Source organism: Serinus canaria, chromosome 4 (assembly GCF_022539315.1).
Source record: "Serinus canaria isolate serCan28SL12 chromosome 4, serCan2020, whole genome shotgun sequence".
Lineage (NCBI taxonomy): Eukaryota > Metazoa > Chordata > Aves > Passeriformes > Fringillidae > Serinus > Serinus canaria.
The window spans coordinates 6,377,042-6,401,004 of record NC_066317.1 but is presented as its reverse complement, the minus strand read 5'-3'; the positions used below and the strand labels follow the sequence as shown (position 1 = coordinate 6,401,004).

General features: G+C 40.0%; 2 protein-coding genes across 3 annotated transcripts; one reads left to right on the top strand and one right to left on the bottom strand.

Moving 5' to 3' along the window:
- Positions 1-47: 47 nt before the first annotated feature.
- MFSD8 (major facilitator superfamily domain containing 8) lies at positions 48-11,846 on the top strand. Of its 2 annotated transcripts, XM_050973770.1 has the most exons (13): positions 56-168; positions 1,241-1,326; positions 2,272-2,315; positions 3,296-3,536; positions 3,854-3,967; positions 4,570-4,714; positions 5,326-5,384; positions 5,971-6,082; positions 7,123-7,257; positions 7,632-7,735; positions 7,825-8,084; positions 8,811-8,960; positions 11,712-11,846. In XM_050973770.1, the coding sequence occupies exons 1-13, from the start codon at positions 74-76 to the stop codon at positions 11,751-11,753; spliced, it is 1,587 nt and encodes a 528-aa protein (XP_050829727.1). In that variant the 5' UTR covers positions 56-73; the 3' UTR covers positions 11,754-11,846. The 2 variants fall into 2 exon arrangements, with proteins under 2 accessions (XP_030095134.2, XP_050829727.1); XM_030239274.2 differs by lacking the exon at positions 11,712-11,846 and having other exon boundaries at positions 48-168; positions 8,811-10,184.
- Positions 10,725-23,059, bottom strand: PLK4 (polo like kinase 4). Its single transcript, XM_030239273.2, has 16 exons — positions 22,874-23,059; positions 22,311-22,406; positions 21,762-21,857; positions 21,551-21,665; positions 19,737-20,769; positions 18,141-18,241; positions 16,544-16,935; positions 16,006-16,110; positions 15,531-15,633; positions 14,939-15,088; positions 14,467-14,597; positions 13,995-14,086; positions 13,633-13,771; positions 12,675-12,815; positions 11,724-11,830; positions 10,725-11,327 (listed from the first exon to the last, which is right to left on the bottom strand). The coding sequence occupies exons 1-16, from the start codon at positions 22,901-22,903 to the stop codon at positions 11,228-11,230; spliced, it is 2,931 nt and encodes a 976-aa protein (XP_030095133.2). The 5' UTR covers positions 22,904-23,059; the 3' UTR covers positions 10,725-11,227.
- Between the last annotated feature and the right edge of the window lie 904 nt (positions 23,060-23,963).

Genomic DNA, 23,963 nt, shown 5'->3' with positions numbered 1-23,963 from the left:
CAGCGCGCGCGCTCGGGCGCCCCCTGGCGGCGTGCGTGAGGCGGGCGCGGGCGGGGCCCGGCGCTGCGGGGCCATGGCGGCCGCGGGCTCCGCTCCGGAGGCGCTTCCCGACGGCAGGGAGCCCCTGCTGGGGTCCGCGACGGATGAGGAGGAGGGGGAAGAGAGCAGGTAGGGGCTGGTTCTGCGGTGAGGTGGGGCGCCGGCGCCGCCGCCGCCGTCGCCGCCGCCGCTGCCGCTGCGGGTGAACCGAGGAGCCCTCTCGGAGTCGGGTCCTTCGCCGCCCCTCACGGGCAGCCCGGGCCTGGGGGCGCTGCCCGGCCGGGGGTCCCGCCCCAGCCGCCGTCCCCAGCGCTCCGGAGCTCGGAACCCGTGTTTCGGACCGCTCCGGGCCCGGCTGCGGGAGCGGGCCGGGGGCTCCTTCCCTCTGCGGGAAAACACGAACGCACTGGCTTGGGAAGTTCCTAAAGAACGCCGAATGGGATTAATGTGCGGCAGAAGTCTGGGTGTTTAATAGCAGCCTTCATGTGTAGGCAGCTGTTCGTCGCTTGGGGTTTTTTCCCCCCTTCTGACAGCAAAACAAGTGTCTTGGACTTAAAATCGCAGTTATGCCCGAGTCTAGGTACCACTTACATAAACAGCGTTTGTAAACTGTGTTTAGGCATCTACACCTATAACCCGAGTCTGCATCATCTGAATAAACATTACTTTGTAACTTAGCTTGTAACTTCTATTTTAATTTTTTTTCCAGCCCTTGCAATCTACAGCAGTATCTTTTACGCACAACTTTTACGTTGTATGTTGTTATTTTCTCATCATAAAAACAGACTGGCTGTAGCTTTTAGTCAAATCAAGAGTTGTTCAGGTTTGTGATTCTTTTAAGGTTACAGCTGTGAGGGGTTTTACACCCACTTTTTAAAGGTTTTATATTATCTGTGATGCTCCAACGTGTCTATACAAAGAGTTTGCAGAATTGAAGACCTGCCTAGATCAAGATCTCTCAGTGTGACATTTGGTGTGTGATAGCATTTCTGTTATTTTGTTTGATTTGTGAATCTAGCATTTTTCCAGCAAAAAATAAATTCTTTATAGTCTTTGCTGAGCAGAAATCCACTCCTCCTTAACAGGTTACTCAATTGCATTGAGAGATTGGTGAAAAATGTTTTCAGTGTCATGTGGGAGCAACTAGAAGAGGATCTGATAATGATTTCTTTCTCCCTCTTGCTTTTTGTTTGAAAACCAGGGATGTTGTGGAATCACAGGAGCATTATAAGAGCAGGTGGCGATCCATCTGGATCATGTACCTGACAATGTTTCTCAGTAGTGTAGGTGAGTAAGTGCACGTGGAATTTGATGTTATTTGTTTAATTAATATACTTTGGTTTGAAAATGACAGGGCTTTCTAAATTCCAACTAGAGAGCTACTGTTCTAACGTCAGAAAAGGTGCATTGTTTGATTCTTCAGAAGAGAATGTATGAATCTTAGCAAATCAAACAGAAAGTTACACCTGATGAGAGAAGTAATAAAACTGCTTTTACACAAAGTGATGGATTACATAAGTCTGTGGCTTGTGGCTCCCTAATAGTTTGGTAGTGGCAAGGTAAGGGTATTGCTCAGAACCCAGCAAAACAAAGGTTGCACTTTTATTATCCAGAGTGAAACTTCTAGGGACCGAAAACAGAAATAACATGGCATTCTTAAGAGGTAAAATCTTTGTGGGAATGTATGCTGTCTATTTCAAAACAGTTATCAAAACTTGTTTTCTCCTACTGGACTTTGCATCTCCATTGCAGGACAAATAGAAATTTTATTCCTAAATAACTCCCCCCAGAAACAAGAATTGATTTTCGACCAATCAATTAAGTTAATTTTTGACATTTGATGATTTTCTGTGGGCCTAAAAATTATCTTGAATTTGACAGGATACTTCAGTAACTCTTTTTTATTATTATTATTAATTAAAATCTCTGTGACTAATGAATACAGATATGTCAGTATATCAAGAAATTATTTTTACTTTGGGGGCTTTGTTGTCTTTCCATTGGGAGGATAACATAGGAGGTTTTTTGTTTAGTGTGCATGCACCTCTAAAATGGTCTTTTGAAGATAGTTCCTCCTGATAGGAGGAATTAGCACTCCTTAAAAAAACAGGAAGTGCACAGGTTTATACTACAATACATTTAGAGGCAGAAAAATGGACTTGTAATAACTGTTTCAGGAAAGAAAATTACTGATAAAAATGGCAAATAACTTCATTTTTTATTGTGTTACAGGTTTCTCAATTGTAATTATGTCTGTGTGGCCGTATCTCCAAAAGGTTTGTAAATATGGGATGTTTTTCAAAATAATTGAGAACAGAAAACTCTTGCTCAGAAAGTAGATAATACAAAACCTGACATTTTATTTAGGAAAAGAAAAAGTAGAGGGAGGTTTGTGGCCTTAAGAGACTTTTATTTTGCCATCCACTTAGACAGCTCTTATTTTTCTTGCAAAATTGATAAAGGTACATAATAATCCAGAAATGTTTGGTTTTCTACTATCAGATTTTCTGGGCAGAAGATCAATAGTAGTCTTGTTATTAAAACATAATAGGTGAGACTTGTCTGAGTTTGGAAAAAAAAAAAGAGGAAACTGAAGGTAGAAGTTGCTCTGTAGATGTCACATTGTTGCATGTAGATCTTGGTGTTCCTCACAGGGGATAGCCATTGTTTCTGTGATTTTGGTTTATTTGGGGTTTTCGCCTCTTAGAGCTTAAAAGCAGCACAAAAGTCCCTAAGACCTCAGTTTAATCTGTGCTAGGATTTTAGTGGCCCTGGAACTGTAGAAGGCAATTTTCAAATGCAAATTTGGAAGAGTATAACCTGGGCAGGGACCTAGAGGTGTCATTGAAGGTGAGGCTAATGCTGAATTCTTGCAGAAGACAAGAAAATGCATTGCCAGCCCTGTAAATCAGGACAGATTCAGGCATGTGCAGAGACAGTGGAAGTGACTCCTTGTTCCTGGCATGGAAGGTGCCTGCCTTGCTGCTCAAGTTCTGTCTCTAGCCCAGAACATCAGCAGTGCTGTACAAAAACTCCTGGAGTTTGCTGCAAGTGAGCCATTCCCAGGCTTGGAAGCAAGGAGGGTTTTATTGGTTGGGTGCATTGCTGGAGAGAGTGAGGCAAGGTTTATCACCCCAGAGAAAGCATGACAGTACAGAGTCCTTGGTGTCCCAGGTACTGATTCTAAAAGGGTGTTGCTGGTAATATCAAACACTGCAGTGCTTTACCCACAGATCTGACTCATGTGTTCCTGCAGATTGATCCAACAGCAGATGCCAGTTTCCTGGGCTGGATTATAGCTTCATACAGCATTGGCCAAATGGTTGCCTCTCCCCTCTTTGGCCTGTGGTCCAACTACAGGCCCAGGAGAGAGCCTCTGGTCATTTCCACTGCTATTTCAGTAGCTGCTAATTGTCTCTATGCCTACGTCCATGTGCCCCATGCCCACAACAAGTACTACATGCTGACTGCCCGTGCTCTCGTGGGGTTTGGAGCAGGTAAACACAGCAGGATTTACATTTCTGGAAATTATTACATTCCATGTCTTGTGTAAGATGGTTAACATTAAGTTTTAATACCAGATATACCATTATGTGAATGAGAACTTAATGTTTAACAAAGCAAAGGGTGGGCCCACAGTGGTTTATAACCAAATTGTGTAATTGTGCTGTTGTGTAAAAATACTGGAGGGAGTGCTGGCTTTTATTACCTTGCAAAATCAGAAATCAACCCCTAAAATAAATGTCACTCAACAGTTTAACAGTATGAACTTGATACTTACATGAACACTTGCTTGGTTTTGGTTTTTTTGAAGGAAATGTGGCTGTAGTTCGATCGTATATTGCGGGTGCCACTTCTCTGACGGAAAGAACGAGTGCCATGGCCAATACCAGTGCCTGCCAAGCAGTTGGCTTCATATTAGGCCCAGGTAAAGCAAAATCTTCTTTCCTCACTTCTCTTACTAGGTTGAAATTGGGCATTGGAAGTAGGAGTCCTCAGCAGCTGTATGCAAGGGATTTTAAAGCATAGTTTGTCAGTGATATCACAACTGAATAAATGGGGTCCACTAATCTATGCTTCTGTAAGCCAATGTAAATGAAAAATTCTTACCCAATTGCTCTGCACCAATTTAAAATTTAATTTAAACCCCCCCTACTGCATCTTTTCTCTAGTTTGCCCTTAGCACAAGGGATAATCCAGTCCCAGGACCAATGTTTTCCATTAAGAGCAAGAGGAAAAAAAATAATTATCTGTCTACCAAGAAAATTAACTATTGGTACGCTCAGAATTCAGTTCTATAAGTGTCATGATGCTGTTTATACTGTTTATTTTATGTAATCAAGTACTTTCCTGGCTAGCTGAGATCCCACTGGTATCCATTTGTTTATTTAGAGTAGAAGTCTCAAAATTTAAAAGGTTTGCCAGGTACAATACTTAAATTTTACATGACAGTTAAAACAACTTTTCTTATGTTTTCTAATGTTTTCTTAATGATTCTCAAGATTTTCACAGAACATTGATGTTTTTAAGTTTTTCAGACATGTTTTACACTTATTGGAGAAGAGGGAGTAACGTGGAAATTCCTTTGTCTTCAGCTGAACATGTACACAACACCTGTGTTATTTGGAGCTCTCTTAGGAGTTATTAATATTATTCTCATCTTTGCCATATTCAGGTAATCAAGTAAAAAAAAAAAACCTTATAAATACCTTACCTTGTTTTTATGGGTGACTTGTTGCAAATAATATGCTGCTCAGCAGGAGGAGTAATAAACCTGAAATGTAGAGTGCTAAAGCTATAAATTGTTATTTATTTTTTCAGTGTTTTGATCTTTGTTAATACCTGTATTTTTCTGAAGCTCATAAATGAATCTTGGTGATGTTATGGTTAGAATGTAAACTGATTAAAAAAGTTAAAGATATTAGACTATTAGGCTTGATATAGTTTAATGTTGCTGTCCATGTTTTTTCTCTAAGGAGAAATAAGGTTTGCTTGTCTGTAGGGATCTCACTGTCTGTGTCTTTCCTTTAAGATTCCCAAGGGGCATTTTTATTCATTATCCCACTGGTGCAAATGCATATGGATATATTATATGCTCCCACTAGAATATTTTCTTTCTTGAATAGTGTTCACTGCAGTCAGGTACCAGCTTTGTAGATGATGTTTAATGGAGCTGCAAATAGTTCTCCTATAGATGATACCATTTGCAATTATTTTAATAGAAACTTGACTCAATAGTAGATTAAATAAATATGTGTATTAATGAAAAAAGTTCTACATTTCTAGGGAGCATCGAGTGGATGACATGGGACGCCAGTACAAAAGTATCAATTCTGATGGAGAAGGTACCAATGTTTCCTTGGAAACTTATTCTGTGATTATAATTTTGAAGTACTCTCTTATTAGATAGAAGCATATAGAAGTATTCTAAAGTCTGATGCACTGGGAAAGTGATGTGGAAAATGGGCTGCATCTCCATAAATTGCTTCATTTGTCATGTTGTGCCCATAGTGCTGTCTGTAGCAGAGAAGTAAAAAAAAAAACCAAACCAAACAAGTATGGATCCTTCCATATTTTCACCCTGAGAATTCTGCTATGTACTTTTGACCTTTGAAGAGAATTTTTTGGTTTCCATTGTTCAGATATTTCAAGAAGTTTGCTTATTTTGCTGTCACTCCAGATTCATTGGGAAAACAGGCCATGTAACCAGTTTGGAAATAATTTTCTCTAATTGACAGTGGAATTGAAATTTGAACAACTCCATTTTGATGTAAAAACTTTATACTTTTATACTTGTCAAAGTATGACTGCCTAGCTGCCCACCAACTTACATGCTAAATATTTGGAAGAGTAAAGGAATCATTATTGTTTGTACTTTGTGATGGTAGAAGCTCAGTGTGCAGTTCAGGTAATTCTTTTGTGTTGCTGCAGGAAGTGATGTTCTGGATCAGAACACAGAAGAAGGAAGCATTGACCATGTTGCTGTGGTGGCACTCAACGTTCTCTTCTTTGTCATCCTGTTTGTGTTTGCTGTCTTTGAAACGTAAGTTTGTCTATTTCCTCTCAAAATATTCAGACATGTAAAGTAATTAAAGTGGGGGTGCATTTAAAGGCTTTTCTGTTCTACTCATCTTCCTGACTTCCTAAGTACAAGTCCAAAACCACAGCCAATCAAGCTGATGTGTGCTGATAATGTATCAAAGGTCAGTGATAACTAAAGGAGGGAATTAAAGATCAGCAATAACCAAAGATATATATAGAATAGTACATATCTTTACCATATCTACCATATTTGTGGTAGAGGAATCATTAATGTAAAAGGTTTTGAATGGAGGCAAATCTATAGCCTCAACTTTTTAAGTATTAAAAAAAAAAAGCTTAACTTAGGCTGCCTAAAATCTTCAGAGAAAACATGTTTTCAGTTGAGTACCTTGTTCTTTATTTTTTGTTTTAGTTTTGTGTGATTTCTTAGTATGATTCTGATCATCTCCAAAAGCTTCAGTGCATCTTTTATTTCAGTAATGATTAAAACAATTGTTTGATACAGTTGATGCAGCTGTATGCTGAAATACACTGTTTTATATGACTGGGGTTTTTTTAGCTTAAAGAGCTATGTTATTTACTCCCAAATTTTCTGTCTATGAGAAAAAAAAGTAAAACATGGCATCATTATCTCAGGCTCAAGTGTACTTCATTTTTTTTAACTTAGGAAATGCTTTGAGAATATATGATTTATTCTGCAAGTTTTTTGAGCTCTAATGTAGTTAAAATTTATTTTACAATTTGGCTCTGTCATGAGTTGCATTATTTTTAGAAAACTTGAGGTTTTAGAGACTGGTTAGTTGCTAAAACGTAAACATTATCAAAAGTTTATTATTTTTGTTCTCACAGGGACTGATTTTTTGGGTCTATATTACCCTGGCTTGGCTTTCACTCCATCTTTTCATGAACTATCAGAAATAGATTAATGGTACCTCAGAGTATGTCTGGTGTAGTGCATTGATGTTGGGATGATGCATGTATGGACACTAATGTATGGAAGAAGCTTTTTATGATTACTGTATTTTTGTTTTGTCATTCCAGTATAGCTACTCCACTGACAATGGATATGTATTCCTGGACCAGGAAAGAAGCTGTGTTTTATAATGGAATAATCCTTAGTGTGATAGGCATTGAATCAGTTATTGTTTTCATGGTGGTTAAAACACTATCAAAAAAGTAAGTTTTTGGGATTTTGTTTCTTATGTTGGCTAAATGTAAAAAGCTTTATGGCAAGGCCAAATCCCTTACTCAAGTCTTTTACTTGGAAATGAGTCTGGGTTTACTATGACAATGAAATGCTTTTAATTTTGGCACAGCCTTGATGTTGTGGTTGTCCTTTATTCTGTTAACATAACCCCCTCTTATTTGACTGTCTTTTACCCATGAATCACAAGAAATGCTCGTTTTAAGTTACTGTGATTTTGCAACTTTTCTTGCCAGTGTTTTGGTCAGATATCACTTCCACGACCTAATGGGTTATGTCATTAGCAGCTACCTAAATTTTACATTAATTAAATGATACATTTAATTGTAATTTCATTGTTTGGTAGGACTGGTGAGCGTGCCATCCTCCATGCAGGCTTACTGATTGTCTTGGTTGGATTCTTTATCTTACTGCCTTGGGGGAAGAAACTACCAAATATCCAGTGGCAAGGTATAGTTCAAGTCTTACTAGACCACCTTCTTTTGAAAGCTTTTCATTGCATTTTTGTTCTTAATGAGATGAATAACTTATTTTTGCAGAAATAAAGAACAACTCCATTCCCAGAACAGCCCCCAGTGAAATGTTAGCACCTTACTGGAGTTTGCCAGAGCTGCAGCTGCCAGCCAACCACACAGCAGAACCCGTGGGCTGCCCTGTCACACAGTCCTGGTGCCTGAACACTCCCATGATCTACCTGGCCCAGTACATCAGCTCTGATGTGCTCATAGGCTTGGGCTATCCTGTTTGCAATGTCATGTCCTACACTTTATACTCAAAAGTCCTAGGACCAAAGCCTCAGGTAAGCACCATCCCTAAACAGTTTATGTCATTTGCTGTGCAAGACTCACACTCTATTACAATGAGGGGTCTAGTTAAAATTCCTTCTGTCATCAGTCAAATAATACTGTGTTTTAAGCAGGGCAGAACTTTGCAGGAGCTCCAGTCTTTTTCAAATCCAAGGCAAGTCTCTAGGGGAATTAGAAAGCAAGGCTTCTGCTACTTATGCAAATCTTACAACATGAAAATTTCATGACTGCTCTGGCAGAGTCCTTTTTGTAACTACCAATTACATATTTGCAATACCAGCATGGAATAATGTCTCTTACTAAGTTTATTATAATAAAGACTACAAATAGACTACTATAAAGACTACTACTAGACCTCCAGTATGGGCATTTTTTAGTAGTTAAACACTATAGCAAATTTAGATTATTGCTTAGCAAAAATTTTTATTCCCCCTTTGCCCATTTTTTCCTGTTATATTTTGGTGAAAGAGACTAAATGCTCTGAGCCAGAACATGTTTTGTTAGAAAGCAGTCGAGTACCTATGAGTGGAGCCTTGGAATTAAAGCTTGGAGAGGCTGAGCAGTACTCTTGGAAACAGAGTAATCAGTGTTTTAATGAGTTAAGAAAAATAAGTGGTTGTTTAAATACTTCTACATTTTGTAGTTAGGCTAATGGGTTGGAATTAATGGCAAGCTAAATAATGCCTGTATCACTTACAGAAGCTTTTGATCTGCTGTAGGGTGTCTACATGGGATGGTTGACTGCCTCTGGAAGTGGAGCACGGATCCTTGGGCCTGTTTTTGTGAGCCAAATCTACACTCACCTGGGGCCACGCTGGGCATTCAGCTTGATCTGTGGAGTAGTTGTAGTCTCTCTCTTACTCTTGGAGGTAGTATACAAGAGACTAATTGCCTTTTCTGTCAGATATGGGAGGATGCAGGAAGAGAATTGCTAAATACCTCTTTAAAAAAACCCAAACAGTAAAACCAAGCAGAAGTAATACTCAGTTTATTACTGCTTTTGAATGAGGAGTACCTAACCACTGACCTTGTTGGATGTGTGCTAACAACTGTACACCTGTACTTACACATTGACAGAACATTTAACTTGGTCATACCCCAATACCTGCTGCAGTTGGCTTCTGTGTCCTGCTTTTCTAGCAGCAGAGGAAGGAATGTGAGGGGTCAGAGCAATACCATGGCACATTTGAAGTGTGTACAGTTTATGTGATGTACATGTGCACTGAGTGAAGCTGTGAAGGTCACAGGTTATGTGCATCCTTTCCAGAAAGAAGTAAATGAAATATTATCTTGATTCTGTGAATCAGGATTAGTAACTCTTTTGTAACTACAAGATTAGTTGAGCTGCATGCACTTTGTATGGAGATGCCACTACTTGGGCAAACCTTCTGCTGTTGATTTTGTTGGCTTGTAAGCACTGGTTAATACAGACCACCTGGTTCTGGAACCTGTTTCATCTCCTCCAGGATTCCAAATGACAGGTGACAGAAACACAGAGGATGGGAGGTGCCCTCCATACAGGTACTTGATTTGGGATTTGGGTCTTTAAGTTGACCAAGAGCCATTGAAAATCTTGAACTACAGTGAACCAAATGTGCAATTTTTCCTCTACTATTTTGCTGAATGCCTTTTTGTAGCAAGGATAACCTGCAGCATTGAAATATGCAGTTTTCCTTAACTACAAGGAAAAAAGTCTAAGCACAATAATTTACACTTTTGTGCTTGGTGAGAATGAATGCACTGTGCTGAGCAGTGGTGGTTAATTAAGTGGAAGGAGAAAACTGGCTCCTATTTCTGATATTAGGGTAATAGAAACAGGAATTTAAACTGTTTTAGTCATTCAGGCTTTATTTTAAAAAGTGAGACTCTAATTTTCCTTTGTAATGGGTCTAAGCTCATCTGTATGGGTTTGTTTTGCTGTTTTAATGCTACTGGGGAAAAAAACCTCTGGGGTAACTCCAGTATGAGAGTTGTGGCTGCTGTCTAATGTCTCTACTATTTGAATTTAATAAATGTAATTATTATTCCTATGTACTCCAATTGTTCAAACACTAAGAGACTACTGAATTAAAAGATGATTTTTTCAATACTAACTGAAGGGGATACAGAAGTTTTATTCTCATGTGCTTTACTGCTAGAGAATCACAAAATGTTGTGAAGAAGGACTTCACTTTTATAAGCTGATTCATAGTTAGTGCTACTTGTATGTTGTTCTTGATGTTCCTAGTACTAAATTCTTTATTTGCAAGCTATTTCCTTGATTAGGACATGACAAAGCAACCAAAGTTCTGTCTTTTAAACAGCACCTGAACAAGAATTGGCTTGAATCAGTTCAGCTGAGCTGTGCTTGCACACAGCCAGCACCAGCTCGTCTGAAACCCTTCATCCTCCCCCCTCCATCATTTTGGATCCCACTCCATTTAAGATCTTTCCCTGCCTGATAAGGAAGTCATAGAGTATTTAAATACAGATACAAGCACAGTCAGGAGTGTTAGCACACTTGAAGCCAAATGCTTCAAGTTAATGCTACTTCAGTTGCTGTAAGTATTACTCTATGTGTAAAACAAGGTAAAACCACCTAAAGTTAATTCTTCTTCTTTAACCATTACTTGACCATGAAACAAATAAATAGATCCAGGCAATTACCACTGCATTTATTTTTTTTGTATAACATGCTTGTGCAGGGAAGTTTTAAGCTGCTGCTACAAAAAATAAAAACAGACTTATAAAACATATACATATTTACATATATTACTTGTAAGACATAAAAATATAAGTTATTTACAAATACAAATACTTGAACAGCACAGATGCATTTTCCTTGATTGTTGGCACTGAGTAAGCAGTGGAGTAAGAAAAAAAATACAACAGATTCAGATTATTTCCAAAGACTTAACACAGTCAAGAACTAAGTTTCTCAAAGCTTGGCTTGAGTGAGTTTATCCATCACTTTAATGAAAAATATGTTTTGTATGAGACTTCACACACAATTTGCTACACATAACCCTCCCCTTCCTAGCTTTTTACCAGATTTTGGAAAAATCTCTGCATAAGCTGAGTAAGATCAGTCACTTAACTGGGAAGTCAGTGAGTGAGTTTATTAAGCTCTTGTGCCATGACACCTGGTTTCCTTTAATCACTGAGGACCAGCTGGATTGGTAAACATTACAAGAATAGAAGACAGACAGTGCAGCTTCTCTTTGATGTATTCTGGCAACTTATCATCTTCTCCATACCTAGAGTGGCAAAGCAGCATAGAAAAATTGAGATGCTTAAATAATTTGTTTTATTTCATGACAACATAGTTATTTCAAAACACTGCTTTCCTCAAGCTCCTTGTTTTTAATACTACACATGAATAGTGGCTGTACTCTGGAGACCAAGTAGTTGCATTCCCAACTTGTTTTAGTAATTTGTTATCCAGATAACAAATGAATATCTATTTGCTATCAGTTGGCTATGGGTGCTTCTCTTTATTTAATAAGCTTACATAAGCTAACCAACTGTGAAGTGATGGCAGTGCTAAGGTTTAAAATTTACAAACCAAAGTCAGTAGCAGCTATGAAGTTACCTGATGTACAGCAGCCTTGTACTGAGTGAGCTGGATGTTTTTATGGCAGGAACAGACTCACCTGGTTGTCTGGCCATCTGGAGAAGTGTAAGTGATTGAAGAGACACCTGCTTGGGCTACCAGCTGGGATCCATCATTGAACTGAACCCATACTGCTCCACTGGTCAGCTGATGAGAGAAGTTACATTGTGGTTTGAGCATATGAAATACAAAATTACAAACCTAGAACTCTTCTAATAATGGAAGCTGAAAGCTTTTCAAAACTGCTGAAGGCACTTAGGTATTTTGTCAGTCTTTTGAAGATAAAGATTGCATGGATATTTCTTTGGAGGAAGTAGCCTCATGCTGACTTCCTCAGAGGATTGGCTTTAGTTATCCTTGCCAGATAAATTAAGAATTACCACTCCTAGAGAAATTTTATGAAAGGCCAAACTAAAAAGCGGCCCATTTGTGAGAGTTCACAGCTATACACAATTCATCAAGAGAACTTTTTCTGTTAGGGCAGGAAGCTTTCTTTATCTGGATAGCCAAGAACAGTGTTTTAAACCTAAAGCTTATCCAGCAGAAAAGCAGAGGGAAGATGGCTTTGCAAGGGAACAGCTTTTCCTGCTGTAGAGGAAGATACATTTCTCTTGTACAGATCTGGTACAAAACTATTAAAAACTTGGTCATGACACCTTGCATCGCATCTTTGAACTCTGTTAGTGAACAGAGAAGTTAAAAAGTTTCAAAATTTAAATGACAAAGGACACTGAAATAGGCAGTAATAACAATAGAAATACTGTGGTAACTGAGATAATTAACTATTTTGGTTTCTTCTACTTATGTAGTTCACCATGGTTTTTATCTAAGACATTTTTAAATGTATTTTATGCATACAAATTTTAGACTTAAGCTGTAGTGCACAACTGAATGATTCCTCACAAATCAAGTTTCAAGTTAATGACTTAAAACTACATATCTCAAATTAGTAGGAAAAAGAATAGACATGCCTCCTTTATTAATTTCTCACCTGAGAAGCCCAACCAACATTTTTCACAAAGACGGATTTGACAAGTTGGGCTGAATTTGGGCTGCATTCCGTTTGATGAACAGAGGAGCAGGTCTTTTCAACAGTGTTAGTCAGAAACATAGGCTTTTCACAGGGCACCACCTAAAACCCAGAGAGGCACAGAATTAACAGAATTATAACAGCCTTGGCATTTATCCTTCTGATGAGCTGTAGTGGTCAGTTGCCACCTGTTCATGTGTGCAGATTTAGCCTCTATGCTTCATTTCACAGCATTATAGCATAAAACCCCCACAGGGACACAAGTTTTTGTTGTCAGTTCACTTCAGTGAGGTAGAAATGGTCAGATTCTGTACTAGGGATGTGAACTACACAATCAAACAGATGCAGATCCTACAAATGTAGATTGAGGTATATTCAAGGAAGCTCACAATACAAACTCAGTCTGCCAAGACCCCAGTGTACTTCAGTAAGCTGAGGAAGTTTTACGAGGAACTGGTTTGTTTACAAGGCTTGGTGGGCCTTTTAAACAAACCAGATAAAATTGCTCACAAAGCCTTGTTAGCTACACATATATTCTCACTTACCCTTTTTTTATATACACACTAAAATTTGATTATTTCAGAACAACAAGTGCCAATACCCTTTGTGACACCATTTGTTATACAGCACTGAGGACACATCAGAGCTTTCAAACTGAAGACTGCTGCCTAACACAAATAAGCAATTTTCAAACTCTGTTTCCAGGAGACATTTGTGGTAAAGTTTGGGAGTATTATGATTTTTCAGATGCTCTTAAATCCAGATATCAAAAGTTAGCTGAAATCAAAGCTAACATTTCTAGTCAGTATGCTCACAAATGGCTAATAAAAGCCTGTGGCCATACAAATGTAATTCCATTAATTCAAGTAAAACAGCAACATGGGAGACTGGTCTCCATGGTACATCCTTCTGTACTTACAGGAGCACAGTTTGCAGTCTGAACTGGAGTAGAACTGGCAGTTTGATTTCTATCCAATGCCACAACTTCTTTTGAATAGTTTGTCTTGTCCAACAGTGGAGGTGCTACAGCCAGTGGTGATTCAGTGTTACCAGGTTTTCTGGAAAAAGAATGAGAAAAACAGGGAAAAGGGCTGTCCAAAAGGGATTAAAGAAACGAGTGAAATAGCTCTTCCTTCATTTTACCATGGACTGTCCAAAGCACCTGGTGGCAGGAGCCTTCTACAGAACTGTTTTTCAGTTCAAATACATAAGTATGCAATAAATATTCAATAAATACATAAATATTCAAATACATCAGTATTTTGAACTGAAAGATATTACCTTCCAACAATTATTGGAAAAAATGGAGCACTTCCACTCCTTTTCTCTTCTTCCAAAACAGCACATTCCAGTGCAAGGCATATACGATGTCCCTGAAATGAGGAGTTTATAAAGTTTTAAACTGAGACTTGCATAACTATTTCATACACATTTAGTGTGGCAAGGCCACCCAAGGAAATTTCAACAGTACTGAATTTTTCAAGTTGTATAAAGCAGGTTCATTTGTTGTGTTTAATCCTTTCACCAGACAGGCAAACCTGCTTCATACACTAATAAAAATTTCCCTTCAGTCTTGCTTGTCAGGGATTGTAATGATTACCTCTGCTCTGATATTTGCTCTTCCAAAAAACACCATCCTCCCTCCTTAACAGTGTAATGAAAAACATGGAAAGCAACACAGAAGGCACATTTGTGAAAGGGAAGCTGAATTTTCAGGAAGTTGCTTGGAAAAGGTCTGTGTAAAGCAGCTTACCTCATTTGCATGATCCATGTAAGCCTGGATTTCCTTCTTCAATCCTGCTTCGCTTTCTCCTTTCAAAGTGAAGGATTTCCCTGACTTTTCAATCACACGAGTTATACCAGCTGTCTTATGGATCTTTGCTCCTGCAAGAAAATGTGAGCACTTTCAGTGGGAGCTGTATAAAATAACAGTTCAACATGGAAAGAAGAGTTCACGAATAAAACCAAAGTATAATTCAAATAACAACATGTTATTTGAATTATAACATTTTGCAACATGTACTTCCTGAAGAAAGTATCAGTAAGGGACTAAAGAATCAACTAATCTACATATGCTAGAATAAAGGCAGGGTGTCCAAAAACTGCTTACAGTGCAGTATTTTCTTCAAACTGGAGTGGTGGTTGTTTAGTGTTTGGTAATATTTTAGTGCAGCCCTAAAATCATGATTTAGCTATTTGCATAACCGCAAAAAATGAATACATACCATCATAAAAACAAATTTCAACATCTGCAGGGGGTGAATTTTCCATCAACATGCACTTGGCATATCTTGTATAAAACGTCACTTTGGGGGTTTTTGTTCTCACCAACTGCACAAACTTAGCTGCATACTGGTATTTTTTCCAGTACTTTTCTAAAAAAGAAAATGTAGAATTTAACAGATTAAACACTCATGTACCAGCTTGAAGATAAGTAATTTAAATTATATATTTGATAGCTGAAAGTTGTGAGTAGTATTTAAGTACTTGACAGGCATGTTTAGAGACACTGACTTATTTCCACCAACAGCTCCCAGTATGAACAAGAAAAAGATTACAGGAGTTTTAATTTTAGTACTCTGCATTGTAAAGGGGAGACTCCTTACAGCTCCCATATAAAAGGAATCAAAACCTGTGGGTTACACTTCCTTATGAAGTTCCAAAACATTTTCCAGTTAAACTGTAGTTGGAATCTAATTCTGAAAGGAATTTTACTTCAGAGTTATCTGGAAAGTAAAAGATAAAAGCTATAAAGTCACAAGATTCACTTAAAATATCACGTTAATCATGATAATTTTTAAGTAAATTTCAGGTTACCTGGCAAGTTGTCAAAATTATATGTGCAGATGCCTTCAGGAGGAGGAGGAGGTCTGTCATCAAGAAGGAAACCTCTTCCTTCATTTGGATGATAAGCTGCAATCTACAGATAAGGAACAAAAATTGTGTGTAGTTGCAACTTACTACAGCACTGTGCACTTTTAACACATATGGAAATAACTCACATTTGAATTAACTACTATGATTTATGAAAGCTCTATTCCTCTAGGTAATTATTTAACAGGAGCACTTCTTCACCAATACCTCACCTATTCCAAAAGTCAAGTCCAATTTTTTCTCTGAAATAATTGCTTGCTCCCTATATTTATATGGCTTTATTATGGAGGGGCAGAGTTTACACCTGTGCATATATAAACAGTGGATTTCAAAAGAAATAATCACTTAAAAAGAAAAAACCAGCTCTGAATGAACTCCAAGCTTCATAAAACAGTGAAGAAATCAAAAACGTACTCACCACATTTCCATCACAAGATATTCTGAGAACTTCTTTCACAAGTTCCTGTGAGCGGTGTTCTTTCAGAAACTCCATACACACTTCCCCAGTATCTAGAATGCTCACCTAAAATATATTAAACATCAATTTACTTTCTGCAAAAGGTAAGATACCACCTTTTTTTCCCACACAACTCTTTCACTAAATGCTTTTCTTTTTCCTTAAATGCACTTCAAACAGATAAATGCTTCTTACAGTAACTTTTGTTATTAGTGCTGTTTTTTTTAAAGCAGAGCACTTCAAGATAACTGAAGGGTATCAGCCTGGTAACTCAGGGTGAAGCTTCTTAAGTGACAAATCAAGCACTGACAGGTCTGCTCTATTATACTTTAAGTATTCTCTATACAAAAGCTAAGATGCATCTTATTACTATGAATTTAAATTATTCTAGATTCAGTTTGCTAAAAACACGTATTTCTATTTTACCAAGTGATTTTTAAGAGACAATCACACAATACTGAGCACTTCAATTGTTCCCATTTTTAGAACTGATACTTACCACTGCATTTTTGGTTTTCTGCCTGATGGGTTTCAGCCTGTGAGCACTGAGAGGTGACACAACACTTCTCAGTGTAGGTTTCTGGTGTGCTGATGGTTCTTGGCCACAAGTTTGGTTTTGCTCTGGAGTTGACCAAAGGCCACATGGCATTCTGGAGCTCAGCCAGAGGCCAGGCTGAACTTTCTCATTTTTGCAGACAACTCCAGGGATGCACTGCTTTGGGTTTCTCTGGTTTAAAGAATGTGGACAGTCCCCAGATGCTCCATGATTCCTTATGTCTTTTAAGGTGTTCCATGCATTCCTTGGTGCCTCCTGCTGCACATCCAGATGGTACCGAAAACCTCCCTGTGTGTTACTCTTGCCACTCAGGTCTGCAGGTGGTCCCAGAGGATCTGAAAGCACCACAAAAGGACACTGGAGATTCAAAGAGTGATAGCCAGAAGGAAAAAATTCTAATATAGCTTTAAAAGCTTTTCAAGGGATTGTCTTAGAGGGCTTATTTAAAGGAAGAATAGGATTTCTTTAATTCTCAGTCCAAACCATCAGACCTTTTAGTACCATCAATAACAATGCTAGCAAAATTCCAGTGCTACTTTAAGCTGTTCCTACATTGCAGTTATGATGGTCTTCAGTTTTTATACATCAAATAATTTTTAAGAATAATTGATAAACAAAATACTAGGACTTCAAATAGATCCTTACATAAGAATTAGTTTAATCTGTTGAAAAACAGCTAATTTGCCATTCAGATAACCACTAGTAGCAAATTTCATAAGTTCCAGTTGATCTAACTAGTGATTTACCATCTGCCAGAGGTTTTAGTACGCAAAATGTTAAATGCATACTCCAAGTCCCTTGTTTTATTTTTAAAATCCTTGTATTTATTTCTTTTAAACACCTGTTTTTATATTTAACCTTCCTATTACTCCTTCCCTAGTTTTGATATTTAAGCACTTGATCAACTTTCACCTCACCCACATCACTATTGTGCTCCTTCAGCTGTGTGGCTGAACAGTTGAGAAGGGACCAAAACTTAAATAGGATTATTCAGACCATATGTTCTCTGATTCCAACTCCCTGTAGACAGGAAGGGAAGGAGTCCAGTAATATCAAACCAAAAAAGGCCAGAATGGATTTATGGTTTATTCTTATGATTAAATTACTTAATTTGCAAATTATGTAATATGATGCACAACAAAGAACACCTCTTTCCCTTCTGTGTCTTTGTCCTTTCCTCCACCCATCCTTCTGCAGCCTTATTATCTTTCTCATTCAGTGAGGTCCCTCATGTTCTCTTATTTAGTTGTAATTGCACAACTACATTAACAGGGCTTTCAAGTCACCCACTTATACTTTGTCATATATTTACTCTGACATATTTACACAACTGAGTAACTATGTCCGGGTCTAAAATTTTCTGGCTTCCTCTTTGGTTTGGGTTGGTTTTTTTTTTGCTAAACAGTAGTAGAAAATACCAAGCTTGTTTTAGGGAACTATATATTGAATTCAATGTACAAAGAAAGAAAATAAGAATAGAAAATCTCACTGATACTATTACAAGTCTCTAACTTGACTGCAAAAATGATGAGTAACACACCATTTGTTTGCATGCTTCCAAGCCACTGCTGCATCGTCTCAGCCTGGGACTTCTGCTCTAACAAACCAATCTGGGGCTTCACTGGGCACAGATAATTTAAGCTACAAAACAAAAGTTACACACTTAATCAAGTTTGCATCAAAGACACTTGCACAACAAAAGTTAAAATGCTACAGCTGCAGAAACCAAAACATACAGAACATTTAGGAAAATGCAGGTGGCATTTTGTAGCTCTAGGCAGCATAGAAAGTGCTTCTTTTTATTTAATTTTCAAACAAAATCATTTCCAAATGGAATGAAAATGATAATGCTGCCAGCAGTAGCTGTTCTTACATCTAGCTCTTAACTCACAGCCTTGGTGATGACATGACACCCTTGAGCCCCATGTATCTCACTCAGCAAAACAAACATGCAGCTGAAAGATGCCAATCCTACCACCCAAAATAATTTGAATTTGTATAAAATACAGTCAATCCCAAAAATTATAATTATTTTTACCAGCTTTTTAGATGATCACATATATGTAGCCACAGGTGATAGAAACCATGTGTTGAAGGATAAAGAATACACACAAAACCAGTTACTGCAGAGTCACTGATCTGTTGTAAATTCACACTAAGCTCCTGTGAGGCTTTTTTATCTCCATAGCCTCAACCTGTCTGCCCTTTCTTGTAGAGATGATGACTACTTCACTAGTGGCAAGGGCTCACTTATCACCAAAACCACAGACTATAAATCATCTAACCCAAGTCTTAGGACTTGCATTTAAGATTGCTGTGCAAGCTAACTCCAGGTGTAAGAGGCTTTCCTTTAATCAACAACATAAAAAAAAGTTGTAACCATTAAGTTAATCCCCACATTCACATGAATATTCTCTCATGTTTACATTCAGCATGGTTTTGTGAAGTCATGGGGGAACAAAAGTAAGCATTACAGTAACATTTGTAAAAATTTTTGATTTATCAAACATGTCTCAAAGTAGAAAGAATGCACAGGCCCACTGAACTTTGCTTATGGCAAACACCTGAGAACAGTCAAGAAAAATTTCTTACTCCATTTACTTTTTTTACAGTTTCTTGTTTGCCTTTTCCTTGAACTGATTTCAAAGAGAAAACATAGGAAATTATGCCAAGTTCTTAATGTGGAGAGAAATGCAGAAATCATGATATGGAAGACCTTCTATTAAAACAGAAAATTATTCTTTTGATATTCTGCTCATAGAAAGTCTATAGAAAAGGAGTCAGGATTTTCACAAAGAAGTTACAAATAAGTACAGGACTCAATTTCAGATAGTTATCTATGATTGACACTTTCCTTCTGGTACACCATCTTTATAATCTATTGCCTAATGTTGACTAAATTTTGGTTTTTTCCTCTCTAAGCACAAGAAAAAAATCACCCCAAGAGATCAGCAAGTAAAAATGTTGATAATTGCACTTTGAATGGCTTCTTCCCTCATCTGTCTCTTCTACAAAGAACAATCAGCAAACTCTCTACTACAATTACTGTGGGCAAAGAAATAATCAACTTGCTGCAAGCAGAAAGAAGACAATAAAGGAGCTCTAAATTTCATCTGAATAAAAAACTGATTCTTACTGTGGTTGATCTTTTACAGGTGGAGATATCTGCTCTTCAAAAGAACCAGAAGTACTAGAAGTCTTCTCCTTAAATATTTCTCCTATATCAGTATAGCTGTTGGCAGGTGAAAAGTATTCTGTGTTTTCCCTTGTTCCTATTTTAGGCTTGGAAAGCACTTCCAAGGAGTGACATCGATCCATGACGTTGGATATGCCTTGAGAGTGGCTGTGGGACGTGCCAGACCTGTCTGAGGAGTGGGCTCTTCGGAGGTAGCGGGAATGTGGCCTCTCCTCAGCAGGCTGCATGGTTCTTCCCCTGCCACTTACTCCACCTTCCTTTCCCTGAATTCCCCACTGTTGGAAAGAACCACTTCCATCTCCCGATGAATTATTACTGGAATTCTTGTTTGTAGGAAAAAAAGTAATTTTATTTGGGAGCGGCTGTCCAACTAACAGCTTCTTCTTTTCCTTCAAGCTACCACTGGTACTGATGCTAGAAGAACCCATGAAGGTCGTAGAGATGGTGGCATTTCCACTGTCCATGGAATCTTCTGAGGTTCCCAGATCTCTGCTCCGTGCAGAGCCACCCCTGGCCATAAAAGGATGATCCAAGACGGAGGAAAGGCTCAAGCGATCGGCAGGGTTTTTGCGCAGTAGCCTGTGAATGAGGTCCTGTGCCTCCCTGGACAAGAAGGCTGGCATTTCATAGTCTGCCAGCACCACTTTGTTCAGCGTGTTCCTGACCGTGTCCGTGTCAAAAGGCGGCTTGCCAATGAGCAGAGTGTAAAACATGCAGCCCAGAGACCACACATCCGACTCCAGCCCGTGCGGGCTCCTCGTGGCTATCTCTGGAGAGATGTAATTGGGAGTTCCACACATGGTGTAATGCTTCTCATGAGGCATCTTCAGCTGAGTGGCCAACCCAAAATCAGCAATCTTGACATTCATGTTGCTGGTGAGTAAGATATTGGAGAGGGTGAGGTCCCGGTGCAATATTCCGTGGGAATGAAGGTACAGCATACCCGTGATAATCTGGTGCAGGAAGTGTCGTGCTGTCAAAACAGAACCAGATGTTGCAGTTTTACATTTGAAATCCTAGCTCTGAAGATAACTCAGCTTTAAGCCTGCTATTTATCTTCTATTTTTTCTTACAAAGCTGTCTAGGTGTCAGACTAGCAAAGCTGGAATTAACTTTCTTACAATTAACATTGTTCTTTATGTAACACAGGAAAAATGACTGGAAATATTTTCAATTGGCCCAAACTTTCTCAAATTAGGTTCTTAAGAATTAAAGCTAAAGTTGCTCATCGCTTTTGGAAACAGATACAAGTTAAACTAATGATGCCTTTATAGCAATACCCTATTAATCCAGCCCTGTGGCTTGGGTCCCAAAAAATCCTTATCTGCAAGAGAATCATGGAATTAAATTAGAAACTGATAGAAAAGCAGGAAAGCTGGAAAAACTGAGCGAGAGGTGAGCAGTGAGGTGAGTATGGAAGCAGTAAAGGCAGAAATTGCCAGTTTTCCTGTTCTTCTTCTTTCCTCTTCCAAGTCTTGACCCACATTTCAACACAATTCTAAGTAAGCTCTACTTTCTCTCTGTCTCTGCCTTCTATGACCACCATCTTTTTATACTCCAAATAGCTCAAACAGAAACAAATGTATATAGAAATGCAAGTGAATATATGCAAAATAATAATCTCTAGATTATCACTTACCACAAGAGTTTAAGGTATAGAAACTGTGATGGCAGCTTTAAACACTCTTCCTCTAGAATTAAATAATTATTGAGTATTAATGCAGAGGGCTCCACAGACCAAAAAAATTTCTCACCTTCATCTTCTGAAAAGGGTTTCTTTCTGTTCTTTATGTATCTGCTCATTTCGCCATTGTGACATATCTCAAGTATCAAGTACACATAGTTGCTATCTTCAAAATAGTTATAAAGCTGGGGAAAAAAAACAAGGAAAAAATGAAATTCCATTTTGTAGACCCTGCAGCAAGTCACATATACAGCCCTCTCTACAAACCCCACAGTTCTTACCTCGAGTATAGATGGATGCTTTAGCTGACAATGTATTTTCACCTCATTCTGAACCCTCTGTACCATTCCAACTTTGTGCATGGCTTTTTTGTCTATCTGTAAGTGGATCACAGCATAACTTAGATATTCAGGGCATGTTAGCCTGACAATTTTTAAATATAAAATTTTCACATGGTTTAACTTAATCTACTCTTTTAATGAACAAGTATAATAGATAATTGGAGGAACACCACAAGTGAAAGCAGTCAAGCAATAACATTATCAATACCAACACTTATTAATGCTTTTGCTGAAATACTTAAGCAGAGAAACCTAAATGTCATTTTGCTATGCAGATACGCTAAATATAGTGAAGACTAAAAAGCATTTCTATTAGTTACGAAGTCTTTTTGGTTGTGATGCATCTTTCAGGATCCAGTTACGATCTCAATGTCCGTTATTTACAAACACTCAACCCAAACATCAGTGCCAAACGACAAAACTCCAACCTGTTGCAACTTTGCATTTGGTCTCTAGGGAGACGGATACTTTCTCGGCCGCCTGTCTTACCATTTTGATGGCCACTTCCAGGCCGGTTTTCAGGGATACTGCTCTGTAGACCCCCGCGAAGGAGCCCTTCCCCAGGAGGTTCCCCACCTTGAAATCCTGCAAGACCAACAAACCGGCCTTGTTAGCCTGGGGCTTTGTTACTCCGGCTTCGCAGCGCCCCTCCCGATGCGGACCCTCCCACCAACGCTGGGGAGCCCGCGCTGCCCCGAGCTGCGGGCAAACCCCGAGGCAGCCCGTGGCTACCTGGAGGGAGCTCTCCGGATCGCGACGGCGGGGCCCGGCCGGGCCGCACAGCCACCCCCGCCGCATCCTCCTGCCGGCACCGCACTGGCGCTGCCGTGCCCGGGGCGGTGCGGCCGGGCCGCCTTCCCGCCGCCGCTCCCGCCGCGGCTCCTGGGACGCGGGATACACCCGCCCGAGGCTGCCATGGCAGCGGTCGCTCCCCGCCAACACGTGGGGACGGGGGGAAGGCGCGGGAGGAATCGCGCTCCCACCAACGCCCGCCGGGAGCGGGACGAGCCCGCGCCCGGCCCCTCCGCGCCCCGAGGGGCTGCACGCCGCACCTCTATCCTCTCGCCGATGCAGGTCGCCATGGCGCCGGCCGTTCTCCCTCGGGTCCAGCTACCGGTCGTGCCGAGAGCCTGGGGCGCGGTTAACCCATCAGGGCGCCCCGGGCCGCCCGCCGCGGCGCAGCCCCGCTCGCTCCCGGGCCCGGGGGCGGCCGCTCCGCGCCCCCCCCGCCGACATTTTGAAAAGTCGCGCCGTTACCTCCCGGCCCCGCCCCGACCCGGGACGAGGCTGCGTCTGACGCAAGCGCGTCACGCGGGGGCGCGCGCCCGCGCGCGGCCCCCGCGGCCTGGCTGGGAGAGGGAGGAGTCGCCGCGCGTGCGCGGAGCGGGGCGGGGCGTGCCCGGTCAGCCGTTAGGGCGCGTGCGCAGTGAGGGGCGCCTGTGGCCCCCTTAGCCCAGGGTGTCCAGCAGTGGCGGGGTCCTGGAATATTGGGGGGTTTTCCTGGAGCTCCTCTGGTCACAGCCCCCGCTGCCAGGGGCAGGGAGACACCCCCTACGTCAAGTTATTAGAGTTGGTTTGGGCTGGGGAAAAGTTGTTTTTTTTTATTGATTTCTGTTTGTTTAGGATGGCCCCTGAATTATCCCACCTCGTAAACGTCTCGCTGGCTCCTTCTCTACCAGGGGAATGGTCCCGAAGTTATTTTCGCCTCGGGAGGCATCCAGGATGGAAGGAGGAGCTGCAGTGATTTAACACTTCGGCTTCTCCAGTGTTTGCCAGCCTGTGGCTGTAAACTCAAGCAGTTCCCCCACGACCTGCCAAATTTCATTGAAATAAAATACAGAGGTGGCTTGTCATCAAGCTGCGCTTTCTCCTTCATGGGTGTAAAATGGATTGTGGATAAGCGTTTGTGTCAGTCGCTGAGAATGCTTACAGATAAACCAGGAGCTGTGTGAATTAACAGTCATTACTGGCTTGAGTAACTAGGGTGGGCGATTAGTAAAAAAAGAGACTTTTAATTTCATTTCAAGGCTAGATTATTTACCGGAAGAATAGCGAAGGTGCACCTCCGCTGATTGTCCTGCCTGCACCGTGCAGTGAAATGATGCTTTCCTCTGTCTCGGTACAAAGGAACTCGAATCACTC